Raw genomic sequence first — 19,208 nt, forward strand, 5'->3', positions numbered from 1 at the left:
AAAAAATATTTTTTACCAACCACGGTTACAAAAGCTACCACTCTTCCAAACACACTCTAAATAGAGGCAGGGATCCCTGAGTTACACAATCAAGTGGGTTAGTCTGAAAATGATGGATTGGTTGATGCATGAATTTATTTTTTATTTTACACGTTTCATATTTAAATAATTTAAAATTATAAAAAAAAACTAATTTAAAGTAAAAGTATTTCAAAAATCTTCATAAATGCTCTTTAAATGAAAAAAAAACTCTGTTAACTTTATACAGTTAAAAAGGAGTTTTTTTTTTTAATAGAACAAGTAGGGGAAATTACAAGCTAGTAAAGTTGAAATTGTTTTTTAGAAATCAACAAAATTCGAGTAGCGTAACCAAAAAAAATAATTGGTTATGTTGCACTGGTGATTTTTTTTTTAATATAGATGTTCAGATTAATTTATGTGTATCTCAATTAATCTCATATAGTCTAAAGTTAACAGTTATTTAAGTTTTCAATGATGTTAAGATTTATGAAACTCGAACTGGTAATTTTTAGATAATTAACTTAGAATCTAAATTAGTTAAACTATCCTCTTATATCACTTAGATGAAATTTAAGTGGCTGTGTTATTAAAAAGTAACGCAATCCTTAAAAATATAATAAAAAAAAATAAAAAGTTGTGCTACTCTTATATTCTTTTCATTAATTTGGGCACAAATGAGGTGCTCAAAAGAATATAAAGGCTGCGCCATCTTTTTAATTTATTTTTTAAAGATTGTGTTGTTTTTAATAATGCAACCCTTTATCTATTTATTTTAAATTTATAACATCTTCACGAGCACGATTACCATTTCTCTTCTCTTTTTTCTTTTTCAAAAATACTCGCAGTACAGATTCTATCTGTATTCGTTCCCATTCCGATAGATCAAAGTTCATTCGGGCACGAGTTTCGTTTCTTGAAAATTACGAGCAAAACTGGACGAGGCTGGAAAGACTTCGATAATTGTTCATGCATTTCTTAGGATTTGAAGCATTAATTTATTTTAAAAAAAATCCTCACCCTCACTCTCTCCGGCCAGTATTTATTTTATACGCCCATTGGATAAATTTTTTTATAATAAATAAATAAATATACAAACTTTTTATTTTTTTAAATCTAATTATAAATCAAAAGGTCCATGTAGACATTTAATTAAATACATTAAAAACTATCTATGCTAATAAATGTAAAAAAACAAAGGGCTAACGTATCTATTCAACTCGCATCGCTGCATGTTGAATATTTTTTTTCAATACAAAAAAATTAATATGTAATTGTTATTAACAAGTTTTTTTATATCGAGTAATAAATATAACCATGAATCAAAAAATTGATGCTCACATATAATAAAACATAGTAGAGATCATATGCGTTAATAAAAACATATAAGATCTCAAGAAGCTAATTTTTAACGTAACAAAAGAATAAAAAAAATTGTAACCATTACGGTGAAATACCATTTTCTTGGTCTTTGCATGATAATTTTCTTTTAAAAAAAAGTGTAGAGAAAAAAATTAAAAAATTACAAAAGAATAAAGATAAGAATAAAAATAATGATATAAATAAATTAAGTGTAGAGTAATAAATATTTCTATATTCGATACATTTCTCCTTTTTTATATTTATTAATTTAAGTATTGAAGAGTCTCTCGTTCTGACATAAAATTTATCTTTAGAAAAGCTTATAAAATTACCTCATTAATATTTTGGCCTAATTTCAAACCCAACCACTTTACTAAACCATGATCGCAACTTTAAAAACTCAATCTATTCTAAAACCAGATAAATAGCTCACGTCATGTTGCAGGACAAATTAACTTTTTTTTTAATATAAAAAAGAATATTAATGTGATATCAACATTTTAAAACGAGTATGAAAAACCTAAGATTTTGATAACTAAAAGCGATCGCACATGTTATCGGGATAGTAATCTGAAAAGTAAAATATAAAAACATGAATCAAGCATAAAAGGGTCAAGGAAAAAAATCAGAAATTATAGGAATAATGATCAAAATCTAAAACATAAAAACATAATAAAAAAAATCAAACATGCAGAATTTTTCAACATGTATCTTTACATAAAAAAATCCCAGATGTGAATGGAAAAACTTATGCATGCTTCTAACTAAAAAAATGAATGGAAAAACTTATGCACGCTTCTAACTAAAAAAATCAATAATCATTATGTAGAAAAATGAAAAAAAAAACATCAACAATAAACAGAAAAGAAACTGAAAAAACTAAGAGATAAATGTAGATCAAAATATTTAATATCGCAACACGGATAATTTACCCGGTTGTTTTTAATGAATTGATTAATCAAAATAAATTTGTAATAGAAACTGACACACACATAAAATTTATTGAATACAGTAAAAGTAAAAAAAAAAATATACTATGCAATGCTGCACTTGTTAAAAATCTTATGAAAAAATCAAAAATTTTTAAAATTAATCTATATATATAATTTTTTTTAAATCACAGATGAATTATACTAGTCTTTTTAAAAATTAAACACACCCAATATCATTAAAAAATAATTATAGTATAAAAAAGGCTAAATAAGCAGGAAGAAAAACACAAATGGGGTATTAATTAAAACATAAAAAAATATTATTTTAAAAACTACATAGAAAATAAGGCATCATTTAAAAAAAAAAGAATTAGCAAAATTAAATCAGACGTTGTTGGGCCTGGCAAGTAAGGCCTAGTGCTTGGTTTATCAAGCAACGGGCCCTGCACAGATCTGTTGGGTCAAGCTCAAGGGCGCGAGCCTTTATTTTATTTTAAAATTTAATGGGGTGAACAACATGTCACCTATCCTGGTTATAAAAAAAATTGTGTCGCCTGCATCAGCAGGTAACACATCATTTGGAAATCCCTAAAATCCGACTATTATGGTTGCCGGAAAAACAGGGTCTCAGTTTTTTTTACAAACAAGTATATTTTCAATGAATTTTTGACATGAAATACTTAGAAAACACCGTAGAAACCTTGTTAAATAAACGCATGGCCTTACAAAATGCAAAAAACCCATAATCTTTCCAAGATCATGTGTTTTTTTTTACACTTCAAGGGTAAAAAAAATGTCTCATCCCAACTTCCTTTACCCTATGAAATAATTTGACACAAAAATTGATCGTTTTGGTGGTTGTAGTCACCACCAACGATCACTTTTTCTCTCTACGCTAGAATCTGACAACTTCCTCATTCTCCTTCCACTGAAAAAGAATTGTAAAATAAGGAAAATAAAGTTCAGTACCAAAATTAATTTTTTTAAAATTTTAAAAAGACTAGTTACTTAATAGCTAAAATCTATGGCGGAACTAAAATGAGTTTTTATAACAAATTTTAAATTCATCACCTATTTTATCCGTCTTTTCACTTTAATCATCTGTTTTTCAATTTAACCATCCATCTTGAAAAAGTATGTGATTGGATGATAATCTAAATTGAAAAAAAAGCTAAATCATGCAAAATAAAAATTAAAGTAACAAGGTAAGAATTAATTTTTTTTCTCCAATCCATAATGTTATGTTAGGAGGTGAACATCAACCCAAACTGATCTCTATTAATATATTTTATAATTTTTATGATTTCATCTAGCGTGGGAGTGGAAATTAACTTTGGTTCAAAGTACAAAGTTGTGCTTCTTGTTAAAAATTGTATTTTTATTTAAAAATATAACTTTTTTGAGATAAAGAATTCGGGTTGAGTATAACCTGGCATAATTAACTGAGATCGAGGCAATAGAGAGATATTGTGTGGTGTGGTAGTATTTATTTTTTAATATTTTTAGTAAGTTATGATGTTGAAAATAATATAACTTGTTGAAATTTTGTTTATTTTTAAAATTACACTATTGTGAATAATATAACTATAAAAAACTTAAGTGGTTATGCTGTTGAAAACAATGTAATTTATTAAACTTTTTTAGTAAATTATGTTGTTTTGAAAAATATAACCTTTATATTTTATTTTATTTTGTAAATAAAACTAGATTTAGCTATCTTTAACAACGCAGCATAGCAGCTTCGTTATTTCCTCGGATATTGTTTTTTGGCTATGCTAATTTGATAGAGACTAAAGATTTAACTTGTGTTTTATTAGAGGTTAAAATTGTTTTTTTAAAAAATATGGATAGATAGACTATTTTAATGTGTTTTTTTATATAAAAAAATTTAAAATATAAATTAAAAAACTTTATGGACTTGTAATTAAATAGATCAATAATTATAACAAAAAAAAGTATTAATAATAACTAAAAAAACTAAAAAACTAAAAAAATAAATATAAATTAAGATATTTAATCTTATAATAATAGATATTTACCTATTCATGTCTACTAAGTTTGTTTAATAAAATTATTAAAAAATAATAAAAATATAAATCCTTATAAAATTAAATAAATAAAATAAAGAGAAAAAATATTATGCAATGCTGAATATAAAAGGAATATAATTTTAAAATAAATATTTTTTTATAAAATAAAAAATATATAAAAAAGTAAAACATTTAAAAAAAATTATTTTTTTAAAAAGACAAAACCACGTTCTCTGTAGTATTTAGCCAACCGTTTTATTGTTTCTGATACGTGATAGTTTTTTTTATTTTTAAAATAGCTCTATAAAGACAAGTTGTCAAGTTGAGAAAGTACATTCTTGTTCTCAACGCTCGAGATCCTCCTTGTTTATATGTTTTTCCAGCACCTTTTGTAACCTACGACCCTCCCTTCTAGCCTATAGAGTTGGATTACTTATAGCATCATAATTTTTTTTTTATCATATATCTTTATGAATTACTGTGGATTTAAAAATATGATAATAATTATTTTTAAAAATATTTTTATTTAAAAATATATAATAATAATATTTTTTAATTGTTTTTAAATTTATATTTAATATCAACATATTAAAACAAATTCAAACATTAAAAAAATTTAATTTAAAAAAAAATAATTTAAATTTTAATAAAATTCAAGTTGAAACTCAATACTAAACACCTTTAAGTGTTTAAGCAAAACAATAACTTTTAATGATTTTTTATATATAATATATAAAAATAAATTTTATAATTACGGAGAGTACTAGTGATATTTTATAAATTTCTTTTTAAGTTTACTTTTTAAAAAATAAATATAAATAGAAAAAATATATATTAGGTGAATATATTCTTTATTACTTTTTTATGAGTTAGTGTTTTTATTATCTCAATTCTTTATATTTATTTATTTCTTTAAAGTAACAAAGCTTGCAGCTAATTACAACTAATAGGGAGTCTCTAATCACACTATGAGCATTATAATTCTTTTTTTATTTGTATTTATTTTTTTAAAATTATTTTATAATTAGATAAACTTAGAGTTTTTTTGGGTATTTTAAAGTATTTTTATTTGAAAATATATTAAAATAATATATATTTTAAATTTATTTTTTAATTAGAGTACATCAAAATAATTTTTTTTTAAATAATTAAATTTTAAACGATTAATGTTTTGCCGCGCTGCTAAACTCACCATTAATCCACTAATAAATATATCATCTGAAGAGATCATTGGTTGTCCGAAACAATAAAAGAAAAATGTGTGGTGGTGCAGGCTTGCAAGGTCATCCTAATTACAGTAAATTGCTAATTAATTAAAAAGACATCCAAAACCAAATCTATCACCTTATCAAATACAATCTTCTCATATTCCATCCTCAATTTAACACCCAAAAAGCAGAGACACTGACTCCTGCCATCCCCTCTCCTGTCATTGTTGCTCCGTATGACATGCTTCAGTGGGCACAGCATCTCCCTCCCTCCCTCTCTCTCTCTCTCTCTCTCTACGCCTGAAGAAGAAGAAGAAGAAGAAGAAGAAGAAGAAGAGTGGAGGTAAATAAAACCCACGAGAAGAAGAGAATCTATGCCGAGACCCAACGGTGAGTTTTCTTTTGTTCCATTGCTTAACTAACCGGACCCACACGCCCAGACTCGACTCCACCTCACCTCTCCCCACTCTCTTCATCAATAAATAATTCATAAAGCTGTCGAAGTAAACAACACCTTGTCCTATTTTTTATTACAACCTTAAAATCATAAAGATATTCAGACCTTATCTTCCTCAATCACATATACACGCACAGGTCTCTGTTGGCTAGCCGGCGATGCCGACGCCGGTAGGCGTAGCGAGGCAATGCTTGACAGATGAGGCGGCGCGTGCTTTAGACGAAGCCGTTGCGGTGGCGCGTCGAAGAAGCCACTCCCAGACGACCTCTCTGCACGCTGTCTCTGCTCTACTAGCTCTCCCGGCCTCAACTCTCAAGAACGCCTGCTCACGTACCACCACGAGCGCGTACTCCTCGCGCCGCCAGTTTCACGTCCTCGACCTCTGCGTTGGCGTCTCTCTAGACCGGTTACCATCTTCGAGGACGCTCGAGGAGGACCCGCCAATATCGAACTCCCTGATGGCAGCGATTAAACGGTCACAGGCGAATCAACGCAGACACCCTGATAATTTTCATATGCACCAAATACACTGTAACCAGCAAGCGGCGTCGGTTTTGAAAGTTGAAATGAAACATTTCATTTTATCGATTTTGGATGATCCGATTGTGAGTCGCGTATTTGGGGAAGCCGGGTTTAGGAGTTGTGATATAAAGATGGCAATAGTTCACCCGCCGGTTATTCAAAGTTCGAAATTCTCACGGGCTGGATGCGCCCCCGTATTTCTATGTAATTTACCAGGCTCGAATAGTACAGTTCCGGGGCGACCACCCGGGTTTAGTTTTCCCTTTAGTAGTGGGCTTGATGATGATGTCGGCGATGATGATGTTTGTAGGAGAATTGGGGAGGCTTTAGTGAGGAGAGAAGGGAAGGGAAGAAACTTATTACTTGTTGGGGTTTATGCAAGTAATGCTTTAAAGGGTTTTGTTGATAGTGTAAATAAAGATAACAAAGGAGGCGTTTTGCCTAGTGAGATTAGTGGGGTGAGTGTAATTAGCGTTGAAGATGAGGTTATTCATTTTGTTAGTGAAGGAGGGGGAGACAAAGAGAAGATGAGGTTGAAGTTTGACGAGTTGGGTCAGGAATTGGAGCGGTGTTCGGGTCCGGGGATTGTTGTGAATATTGGAGATCTCAAGGTTTTGGTTGGTGAAAATGTGTGTAGGGATGCCTTGAGTTATTTAGTTTCGAAATTGACGGGTTTATTGGAGGGTTTTAGGGAGAAAATCTGGTTGGTGGGAGCTGCAGATAGTTATGACACATATTTGAAGTCTGTAGGGCGGTTTTCCGGTGTGGAAAAGGATTGGGATCTTAGGATTCTGCCTATTACTTCTTATAAGAGTCCCGTTGGAGGTTTTGGCACGAAATCGAGGTGAGTTGTTTTATCCTGTGATAACTCTTCTTTTTTGTTGCGTCAAAAGCTGAAAATAATGTTATGCTTTCGTTGGATATTTTTTAAAATTTGGATGGAAGAATTTCTATGCAGGGTGGAGTCTAAGTTTGATGTATGCATTTCTGATGGTAGCATACTGTAGGAAGAAGATAGGTGAAGGATATGGCGGAAAAAGATTGGCCTGAATTTGATATTTTTATTTTTATTTTATTTGTTAATGATTGTTTCCATGAGCCAGAGTTTGCTGCTGTTTTAGACTTATTTACTCGTGTTTTAATTTGTTGTCTTGATTACATTAGTATATGCATTTTCTAAGCTTTTTCTTTACATAATTTTTTTTGGCTACTAGGTGGTTCTATTCCTTTGTGCTTGTTGTTAATTATATTGCTTGTGTGCCAAGTATTACCATGTTCAAATGGCACTTATTCTTGCTACCGAAGCATTATTCTTGTTCCATGAAGTCAAATTTAGTGTAGATCTTTTTACTTGTGGTTATATTTTTCATTTTTATCTTTTTGTTGAAAATGAGATATGACACCATGTTAATGGCTAGTGATATTCAAAAATCAATTATGCAAATATTTATGCTGTGCATACAGTTTAGCTTCTGACCATCTTTTACCCATTCAATCTCACAGTTACCTGCTCATGACACTTACAGCTTGTTGGGGTCTTTTGTTCCGTTTGGTGGGTTCTTTTCTACCCCGTCTGATTTCAAAATTCCATCAAACAGCATAAACCAATCAATCACTCGTTGTCATCTTTGCAATGCAAAGTATGAGCAAGATGTTGCTGCTATTCTGAAGATGGGACCAACAATATCAGTTGCTGAACAGTGCTCAGAGAACTTACCTTCTTCGCTACAAATGGCTGAACTTGACACGAGAAAGGCAGTGGACATGGTCAAGGTGTGTTACTCCGTGATTGCAAATCTTTGACTTAGCTCACCATGCACACACAGCACACTATTTATTTTCTGTTTTTCTTTGGTATTAGTGGCAATATTTATGGAAGCATGTGCTTCATCTTCAGTGCAGACCAAAGATGACGGTACTTCATTGAATGCTAAAATTTTGGGTCTGCAAAATAGATGGGATGATATTTGTCAACGTCTCCATCATGCTCAGCCATTCTCCAAATTTGATGTTTCCCAAGCCACATCCCAGGCCGCCATTGCTGAGGGTTTTCAGTACCTAACAGATAGGAAAGAGAGCAGAAGCAATAGTAGCAGCAGAGATTCATCACTAAATGAGAATCAATGTGCATATCTAAATCTTGGCGGTTGTTTGGACAAGCAAAAGATCTTTCCAGGGAAATACTGTGCGGTTTCTGAAGTTGAGAATGTTAATCACCAATCTAAGCTACTTGAAGAAGTTCCAAGATGTCAGCAAGAAGAGAAAGAGAGCCCTTGGTTTACCCCTAACCCCATGGCCATTGTGAGTCTGCCCACTGACAGGAGATCATCTTTTTCTGTCACTTCTGTAACCACAGATTTGGGGTTGGGAACACTTTATGCATCAAGCACTCGAGAGCTGATTACTACAAAATTAGGTGACCCTAGGGAGCATCAGGAGCACTTCTCAGGTTCCAGTTCTGTGGAGTATGATGACAATACTTCACTTCAAATTGCACAATCTTCTTCCTGCTCCGGCCCTTCTTCAGGAGGGCAATTCAATTTAAGAAATTTCAAATCAGTGATGAGAGCTCTTTCTGAACAAGTTGGCTGGCAAGATAGAGCCACGCTTGCTATTAGCGAAGCTGTATTCCGCTGCAAAGCTGGACATGGAAGACACCATGGTTCAAATTCCAAAGGAGATATATCGTTTGCTTTCCTTGGACCTGACAGTATTGGAAAGAAAAAAATCGCATCAGCACTTGCTGTGGTAATGTTTGGCAGTATCCAAAGCTTCATCTCCGTGGATTTGGGCTCCCATGGTAAGGTTAACTCATCAAACCCAATGCTTGAAAGCCAAGAATTACATGATGATGAATTAGGGAGGTCGACAACTTTTGTTGATTATATTGCCTCAAAGTTGAGCAAGAAACCCCATTCGTTAATCTTTCTTGAAAATGTTGACAAGGCTGATCCTTTGGTCCAAAATAGCTTGTCCCGCGCTTTGAGGACTGGTAAATTTCCAGATTCACGTGGAAGAGAAGTTAGCACCAACAGTACAATTTTTGTGGCAACCTCAACAATCACAGTGGGTAATACGAACTTACTCCCAGAGAAAGAAACCATTAGGTTTTCTGAGGAAATGATACTCGAAGCTAAAAGTTGGCAAATGCAAATATTAGTGGAACATGTTATAGAGGCTGCCACTAAAAGCAGTCAAATGAAGGTTAGGATTTCAAGAGAAGTAACCTCTGCAGTCTCATCTGGAAATAAAAGAAAACTAGATGTAACCAGTGACTCTATGGAGCAGGAAAGCACTTGCGAGTCTAGCAAACGGGCCCATAAGGCATTGCGATCCTATCTGGATTTGAATCTTCCTGTAGAAGATACAGGAGAGTGTGCCAACTGCAGTGACAATGAAAGTGACTCTATTTCTGAAAGCTCACAAGCTTGGTTGGAATATTTTTCTGATCAAGTGGATGAAAAGGTGGTATTCAAGCCGTTTGATTTTGATTCTCTTGCTGAGAAGACAATGAAGGAAATCAGCAAACAATGTCAGAGGGTATTCGGATCCGAGGTATTGCTGGAGATTGATCATGAAGTCATGGTGCAAATACTTGCAGCTTCTTGGTTGTCTGAGAAGAAGAGAGCAATGGAGGATTGGATTGAAGAGGTTGTTGGGAGAGGGTTCAGTGAAGCCAAGCAGAAATCCCAAGCTGGTGCCCAGTGTATTGTAAAGCTAGTTACTTGTAAAGGCCTTGTGGTGAAAGAGCAAGCTCCTGGAATATGCCTGCCTTCAAGAATAAATCCGTGAACTGATTTTTTACTGAGTAGTGTTTCTTGTAATTTATATGTATAGTAGCGTATAGCTCTAGTATCTGGAAAGCCCTTTTGGTCAATTGATCCCAGAATCCTTTTTGTGCAGCTATCATTGTGTAACTTTTTATAAAAACTTCCTTTTTTATATATATATATATTTTGTGGAAGAAAAGGGGATGCTTTTTATGAAAAATTATTTTTTAAATTTTTTTATGTTTGTTTATCATTAAAAAAATTGATTAATAAAAAATATTTTTCAGTCAAAAAAAATTTGGTTTGGTTTCTAGAAAGTGTTTTCCTGGAAAATTTAAGGGGGAAACACTTTCTGGAAGTTGTGAAAAATTTAGAAATGTTATATTATTTGCTGATTATATCAAATTTGGTCCTCAAACTTTTAATTGTTATATATATTTTGTTTTGAATATTTATTTTTCAATTTTATCTTTTAAAATTTAATTTTTATATTAACTTTGATTCTTCTTTTTATAATTGTTATTTGTTTTTTTTTTATCATTTTTTTATTAAAATTTTTTATCTATCAAATTTGATCTTTATTCTTTTGATTAGTACTTATTTTATTTAAAATAATTTATGAAATGTTAATTATTATTATTTTAATTTTTTAATTTTTAATTTTTAATTTTTAATTTTTTTAATTTTTTAGATTTGATTTTTATTATTTTGATTATTATTTATTTTATTTGAGATAATTTATGAAATTATATTTTTTTTCAATTTCATTCTTATTCAATTTTTTAATTTATAAGATTTGTTTCTTATTATTTTAATAAACTTGAAAAAAAATAAAACATTAATAAATTATTTTCCAGCTTATTTTCTATGACATAACTAAATAATAGAAAGTGTTTTACAATTTATTTTTCATTATACTACTAAATATCAGAAAATAATTTATTTTTCGCCCTTCACCTGACAAAGCAGTTTAACTATCAACCATGCCATACTTGAAATACAATTAGAAATGACAGAAGTATCTCCGAAAAACAAGTGTATGTCGAGAATTTCTGAACAACACAAGAGCAAGTTGATGGATTTTCCTGCATGTATCATGTAAGTATTTCAATTTGTCTCGTGCGCCAGGTAGTGACTCCATCATCAAGTAGAGAGGTTCAGGTGTGCAGCACCATTCCATGTGCTAATGATAGCTACAGTGATAACAGTGGTAGAGGTGGTTGATTTTGCTTCAGGTTTGCCCGGCAATAGGGCAAAGGCAAATATGGATGAAAAGATTCAAGACTTTGAACCATTCCATCTGTTAGGCCCAACCAAACTATCCATCTCCTTCAACACACACACACAAACATTGTATTTGCAGCTATGGTGAATGAACAGAAAAGGCTTGGCATCATTTATAAATTATCAGAAAAACTTTCCTCCCTTCCTCCTGGAGGATTGAAAGCTCGGAAGATTTATCCCCATTTGAAGATCGCAGGCTTGCAGCAGGGAGAGTTCAGACTCTCTCACCATCATGTAGAGTTGGCCTGTCTAGAACAAAGACAGGCAGGCCCAAACTAATTGAAAGTACTATATATGAAAGCTCCTGTTTGCCTTTTTTTCTCTACTAGATAGTTGAAAGCAATACAGCCTATAGCTCACTGTATCAACGTCCTATTTCTTTCAACATCCAAAACCCTATCGGTGTTAGGATAGTCCAGAGCGCACTGCCACCTTAATGGGGGCAGCATGACAAGCTCCCTTTGTCTGCATGTTTTTTTTTTGTTTCCACTCCTGAATTTTGTGCTATGTGATGGTCCTAAACTCAGTTTTGGGTTCTCAATGATCACTTCTTCTGTATTTCGTGAATATTTATTTATGCAGCAGTGCCCATTACCTTCAGCTATTAAAGTTGATTTATGCATCGTGACGTGTATTTTCCACTTTGAAATGCCCATTGCAGACAAAAAATAAACAATACAAAGAAGAAGAAGAAGAAGAAGAAGAAGAAGGCGAGGCACCTGGAATCACACTGTAAATTGATTGACAGGTTGAAAATGAAACGAGGTGGGATGAGCCATGGCCATTATTATGACGTGTACACTGATTTAAATATATTTTTTTATTAAATAAAATAAATAATGCTAATGACATGTATTTGTTCAATATACTATGAGAGATAATTTTTATATAATATTAGTTTATAGCTAATATTGCTCCTCCTTGTCATCTAGTTTTGAAATATGCAGTCGCTAATGAGCTCATAGTGTGTGTATGATAATAAAGTGTGTTTTTTAAAATTATATTTTTTTTTATATTTTATATTAACACATTAAATTATTATAAAAAATTAAAAAAACCATGAATTTAATATTTTTTTGGATAAAAAATAATTTAAAAAACACTTTAAAAACAAAAACAAACACTTTTCTAAGTCTTGTTTGTTTTTGCGTTTCAAAAACGTTTTTGAAAAACATTTGAAATTTTTTTATTTTAAATTAATAGTTTTTTGGTATTTTTAAATCATTTTGATGCGCTAATATCAAAAATAATTTTTAAAAAATAAAAAAATATTTCTTTAATATTTCTTTAAATGAAATTTTTTAAAAAAAATAACCACAACAACACTCTCAAATATAGCCTAACTTAATTAAACCATATTTTATATATATATATATATATATATATATATATATATATATATATTAAAATGATGTTATGGATCATTAAGTCAATGTGTCAACGTGCCTAGCTAGCTAGGCACAATTTAATAACTATAATTGTATATTTAGACTACATACACATAAATCTCACATGGTATGATGATACTTAATTTGAAAATTTTAAATTATGAATTCTAAATTAGACTACATTTATTCTTTAAAAAAACATTGATTTGAATTATTAATTTTACCAAACGTACTTCGAAGTCGTTTTAATAAATTATTGTAATGAAAAGTATCAAATCCTTGATTTTGTTCAGACAGAAGACTATCTATTGATGTTGCAACCACCAATGGAGAGGAGGGTATGGCAAGAAAATTCTAGCATGAGCATTCTCCGTCGTCATCCTGCCTGTGCTTGTGGCCCAGTGGACTGTGGGTTTTGGTAGAAGCTAGCTTCTTTGAGTTTTCCGTCCACGGGACCCCAGGAGAAAAAGTCCGAGGCGGCTGGCTAAAAAAGTGACCAAGGAGCAGTGAGGCAGAATAGCCATTTAAAATCTGCAGCGTGGCAAAGCCAAACTGATGTACTGTTCTGACTTTTCAGCTGCATGCCAGGGACCATACTGATTGGTGAACTAAGCAGTGATGTCATATTTAAATCAAAGCTCGCCTTTTTGGAAGTCCGTTCGACCCATCAATTCTCTGTTTCTTCATCCTCTTTTCTCGTGTTTATTTTTTTATTTTAAAAATATTTTAAAAAAAATTAAATTAAATTTTATTTTTTATTTTAAATTAATTTTTTTATTTTAAATTATTTTAATATATTGATATTAAAAATAATTTTTTAAAAATAAAAAATATATATTTTTAATATATTTTTTAATAAAAATTACTTTAAAAAATAATAAATCTCATAACGCCACTTTCTACACACATCGTACATCACATATTTCAAATATATAATGCTTTTATTATCATAATGAAAAACAAAATTATATATTGATGAAATATAATTCAACTAATACAAATGTTATTCAAACCTCTTATACACACACACACGTGTAAAACGATTTAATATTTATTGCCCGTATGTTTGGTATTAAAAAAAATAATTTTGTTTTAAATTGATATTTTTTAATATTTTCATATCATTTTGATGTACTGATATAAATAATAATTTAAAAATAATAAAAATATTATTTTAATATATTTATAAATAAAATATTCTTTAAAAAATAACTACTACCACATTTTTAAACACCTTCTTATTATATAACTATACAATTTTGCGTAACTTTTAATTTTAGTCTTTTTTTATACCTTTTAAACTTTAACTTGCTATTTTAACTTAGTCGTATATATTTGTCATAGTTGTTTAATTATGTTTTTTTATGTATAATAGTATTAATTTATATTTTTTTATGTTTTTTTTATTTTGATATGCTGATAATAAAAATAACCTTTTAAAAAATATTTTAATATATTTAAAAAAAAACTTTAAAAATATTTTTATTACACTACAGACATGTTTTGGCTACAAATACTACGCTATATTCATCGCTTAAAGCTAGCCATGCACGCTTTAAAAGCTAAAAGGAGCAACAATTAACAAAATAAATTAAGCACTGGTAATTTGAAATGTATACATGTAGAATTAGGCACCGACTGGGAGGAAGTTTCAAACGTGTTTCTTGTTAAAATTTGAAATTTATTTTGCTTTACATTAATTTTTTTTATTTTTTTAAATTATTTTGATGTGATGATATTAAAAAATAAATAAATAATATTTTTTTAATATTTTTATATAAAAAAAACTTTAAAAAACTTCAAAACATACATTATTATTGCTGTTCAAAGACCAAAAAAAGAGTCTCCCTGCTAGTCATTGCAGCCATGCTCCTATTCAATTGACCATCGTGTATAGCCGGATAGGGTGATGAATAAATACATGTTCTGACTAATACACTTAACATAAAAGCAACTTTTCCATTCCACAAGTGAAAACGACATGATCAGAGCTCTTTCTGGCCCCCTCGGGGTCCTGATCACCATATCTTTCATGCAATCTTCGATGTCGTTTCTGTTCTTGTGGGGTCGTTTTTTGAAGCACGCCATGGATTTTTCATCAACCTTGACATATTCAATTAATCATAGTCAAATTTGGGATTTCATGTCCACGCCTTTTTCTTTGTGGTTGTACATCTTGTTTTTAATTATTTTTAAATTATTTTGGTATATTAATATAAAAAATAAAAAATATTATTTTAAAAAATCCACTCAGCCGTTTCCTTACTTGAACATTCAAAGATGCCGTCGAATCGTACATGGATGAGGACGGGGCATTAAGAGAAAGGGAGGGCATCCTAGTTACTAGCTAGCATAGCATAGCATATATAGGAGGAGGCTACTATCTACGAGGAAATTCACAGGAAAAAAGGTGGCATTGAAGTAGAGACATTATCCAATTGTAAGGAAATATCCCGTCGGTTTTTGTCATGCGGCTAATGACCAGTCCCTTCTTTTTTGGGTTGAAATATAACAATCCATTTCTAACCAAATTTTTTTAATTAAAACTAAAGATGATAATGATATTTATGCTTTAATACCTCATTTATTTGTTGGAAAATAACTTTTTTAAAAAAATAAATTCTAAAAAAGTAAATTATTTTCTGATATTTGGTAATGTAGTGAAAAATAAGTTGGAAAACACTTCCAGTATTTGGTTATGTCATGGAAAATGAGCTGGAAAATAACTTATTAATGTTTTATTTTTCTCAAGTTTATTAAAATAATGAGGAACAAATCTTACAAATTAAAAAGTTGAATGAGAATGAAATTGAAAAAAAAAAAATTTCATAAATTATCTCAAATAAAATAAATAATAATTAAAATAATAGAGATCAAATCTAAAAGATAAAAAAATTAAAATAATAATAATTAACACTCCATAAATTATTTCAAAAAAAAATAAGTAACAATCAAAAGAATAAGAACCAAATTTTATAGATAAAAAATTTCAATAAAAAAATGATAAGAGAAAAGCAAATAACAATTATAAAAATAAAGACAAAAGTTAATATAAAAATTAAATTTTAAGAGATGAAATTGAAAAATAAATATTTAAAACAAAATATATATAGCAATCAAAAGTTTGATGATCAAATTTGATATAATCAGCAAATAATATGACATTTATATATTTTCACAACTTTTAGAAAGTGTTTTTCGCCCAAATTTTTCAGGAAAACACTTTCCTGGAAACCAAGCCAAATTTTCTTTTGACTGGAAAGTGTTTTCCGTTGACCAACTTTTCCAGTATCAAACAAACACATGAAAGTTTAGAAAGTGATTTTCTGAAAAGTGAATTCCGGGAAACAACACATAGCCTAAGAAACAGTTTATTATTTATTTCAATAGTATAGTTATTATATTATCCCTGATCATCCCTGATCACTTTTTTTTTTACTTTTGCTTCAACAGTAGGAAAATCTTTTCACACTATGTGAATTTTTTTTGGGAATTGAATAGGGTTATTTTAGTAATTTTACTTCTAAATGCACAGTAAAATAATAAATGCAACCATGAAATAAAATAATTCAAAGCTTTGTTGTAATTTCCTCATGGTTTGATTGTGATTGTTGATTGGTTTTGGAGTATTTTTGGTTTTGTGCAATTGAAAAAATCAAAAAAGTTGTTGGCGTGTTCAAAACACTTGCCAGCGTGTCAGTCGCGATGCGGACTTTTGGCAGTGCGTGCAGCTAATTTCGGTGGTTGTGCTGGCGTTTCCGCTGCATCATTGGATTCGTCTTGACATCCTTTATCTATCTGGATGGCACGTGTATAGTGATTCGGCGCGGTTTAGCTGAAAATGACTTTTCTTTTCTTGTTTCTTTCTTTTCCTTCTCTTTCTTCCCAGATCTGTATGAATGCCATACAAAAAATCAAATCAGCCCTTCAATTGAATTTTTCTTTCGATTCAATCCCTTTTCTCTTATTTGTATTTTTTTATTAACGTTGGTTGTTTCTAAATGGATTTTATTTTTGATTTCATCCAAAATCCTTTGATTTCATCCAAAATCCTTTGATTTTTGAGATTTGTTTTCAAATTTGGTGTTCATTCTTTGAATTGTTATTTATTTTGTTTTGAATTATTTTCTTGATTGATTTGATTTTTTACAATTTCATCCCCTAAAAATTATTGTGTCAAATTTAGTCATCTTTCTTTTAGTTGCTATTTTTAAATCATTTTCTTAATGGATTAGTTTTTTACAATTTCATTTCTAAATATTTAATTTCATTTGATTTTTATGTCGGATTTAGTCTTGATTCTTTTAATTGTAATTTTTTTTTGTTTCAATTTCATCCCTCAATGTCAAATTTAGTCCTGATCATTTTCTCAATTTTTTAGGGATAATTTTGGTTTTTTTTTCGAATCATAACCAATGACTTTGGACTTAATTTTTTTTATCTCGGTCATTTTTTTTACATAAAAAATTATTGTTCCACCTGCGAAAATGCACAGGCAACATGTAGCTACATAACTAAATATGGTATTTTTACATATCAATATTGTTTATTTTTGTATTTAAAATTGTATTGATATATATTATAAAATTACATTTAGTTTAAAAAATCATTAATTTAATATATTTTTTTTATAATTTTAATGCGCTAATATAAAAAAAATCTAAAAAAAATAATATATCTTTTTTTAAAAAAAACTTTTGAAAAACTTGTAATCACTATTCATTACATCACACCAGACATGTTATTAGTATAAAGTTGATAGTGAATTAATGGTACTTGTCATCTGTGTGTAATTTGTTGAGCTCGTTTAAAGATTTTAATTTTTTTTCTCTATATCTATGTGGTTAATATTGTTGTAATGATGCTGGTGAATCTCTTATCTTAACAGTGTTTGTGGATTCTTTGACTTGTTAATAAGATTAAGAGGAAAAGTTTGACAAATTTTGATTGCACAGTTGAATTATGTTCGGGGGTGATTGTTAATATGATAATAGTTACTTTTAAAATAACTTTATGTATTGAAATATATGTTAATAATATTTTTTTATTTTTAAAAATTATTTTTAATATCAGCACATCAAAATAATTCAAAATATATAAATTATATTAAATTTTAATAAAATAAATTTAAATTTTTAAAAAATATAATTTACACCACGTTTCCAAATAAATTCGAAGAAAGCAGTGTTCCATGTGTCTCAAACCAAGAGAAGCTAATTGCATGCTTTCAGATCGTAAAGATCATGTTGATGAATTTCTCAAATCACACGGGTATATGTGCATTGTTGGAATATATACTATATTTTAGCAAGAGTTTATAATAAAAATAAATATATGTGTGCTGATTAAGTAAAAGTAGCGATTGTTCACGGCCAAACATGAAAAAAATACTAAAATCGATCACATAATTATTTTGGGTTTGATATTGCAATGTTTGGAATAATAAATAAAAATAATTATTTTCACTTTAAATTTTAATAAAAATTATTTTTTTAACTAATTTAAAACAATAATATCTCCACTCATCAACATCAAAATTATGTTGAGAAAAGATTTGTAATTACTGCTAAAAAGATAATCCATTTTTAAGAAGATAATATATTAAATTATTCATCTAAATATTTAAAATAATAAAATGACTAATTAAACCAGTGTTATGTCAAATAAAATTTCTGAACCAATACAAAGTTAAAATCTAATATAGTTAAAAATAAGAGATGATAATTCATCATAAATGCATATTTTTTTGTTGTTATCTAGTCTTCACTTCTTTATTATTAAATATAATTTATCTCAGAACATGACCAATTTTTAATTCTCTATATTATATACATGTTTTAATTACAGTATTAAGTTTTCAAAATGATATTTTAATTTTCTTTCTCAATGTTAAAAAACTCACTTATTTAGTAAAACACTCTTTTATATTTTTTCAATAAAAATCACACTTTGCTTAATTAATTTTATTTAATTTATAAAAAAATAATTAACTCTGATTCATTCACTTTTTTAATTTTTACAAATTACTTAATTATATAAAATAAGTTATTATTTATTTTGAGCAATTTATTTTTTCACATTGATTTAATGAAATGAAACAAACAAGCTTTTAATATAATTACATTATTAAGAAATATTTTAAAAATATAAATATTGACACATAATTTCGTGCATGTGATAAAACTTATTTATAAATTTATAAAATAAAAAAATTAAATTATCAAATGTTTAAAGGGA

The 19,208-nt window shown here is 29.2% G+C and overlaps 1 protein-coding gene across 2 annotated transcripts; it reads left to right on the forward strand.

The window, feature by feature from the left end:
* Nucleotides 1-5,717: 5,717 nt before the first annotated feature.
* LOC133679793 (protein SMAX1-LIKE 6-like) lies at nucleotides 5,718-10,477 on the forward strand. 2 transcript variants are annotated; one of them, XM_062102490.1, is made up of 4 exons: nucleotides 5,718-5,940; nucleotides 6,145-7,373; nucleotides 8,056-8,302; nucleotides 8,432-10,477. In XM_062102490.1, exons 2-4 carry the CDS (start codon nucleotides 6,166-6,168, stop codon nucleotides 10,319-10,321), a joined length of 3,345 nt encoding a protein of 1,114 aa, XP_061958474.1. In that variant the 5' UTR covers nucleotides 5,718-5,940; nucleotides 6,145-6,165; the 3' UTR covers nucleotides 10,322-10,477. The 2 variants fall into 2 exon arrangements, with proteins under 2 accessions (XP_061958474.1, XP_061958473.1); XM_062102489.1 differs by having other exon boundaries at nucleotides 5,718-7,373.
* The last annotated feature ends 8,731 nt before the right edge of the window (nucleotides 10,478-19,208 follow it).

This window comes from Populus nigra, chromosome 19 (genome assembly GCF_951802175.1).
Source record: "Populus nigra chromosome 19, ddPopNigr1.1, whole genome shotgun sequence".
Lineage (NCBI taxonomy): Eukaryota > Viridiplantae > Streptophyta > Magnoliopsida > Malpighiales > Salicaceae > Populus > Populus nigra.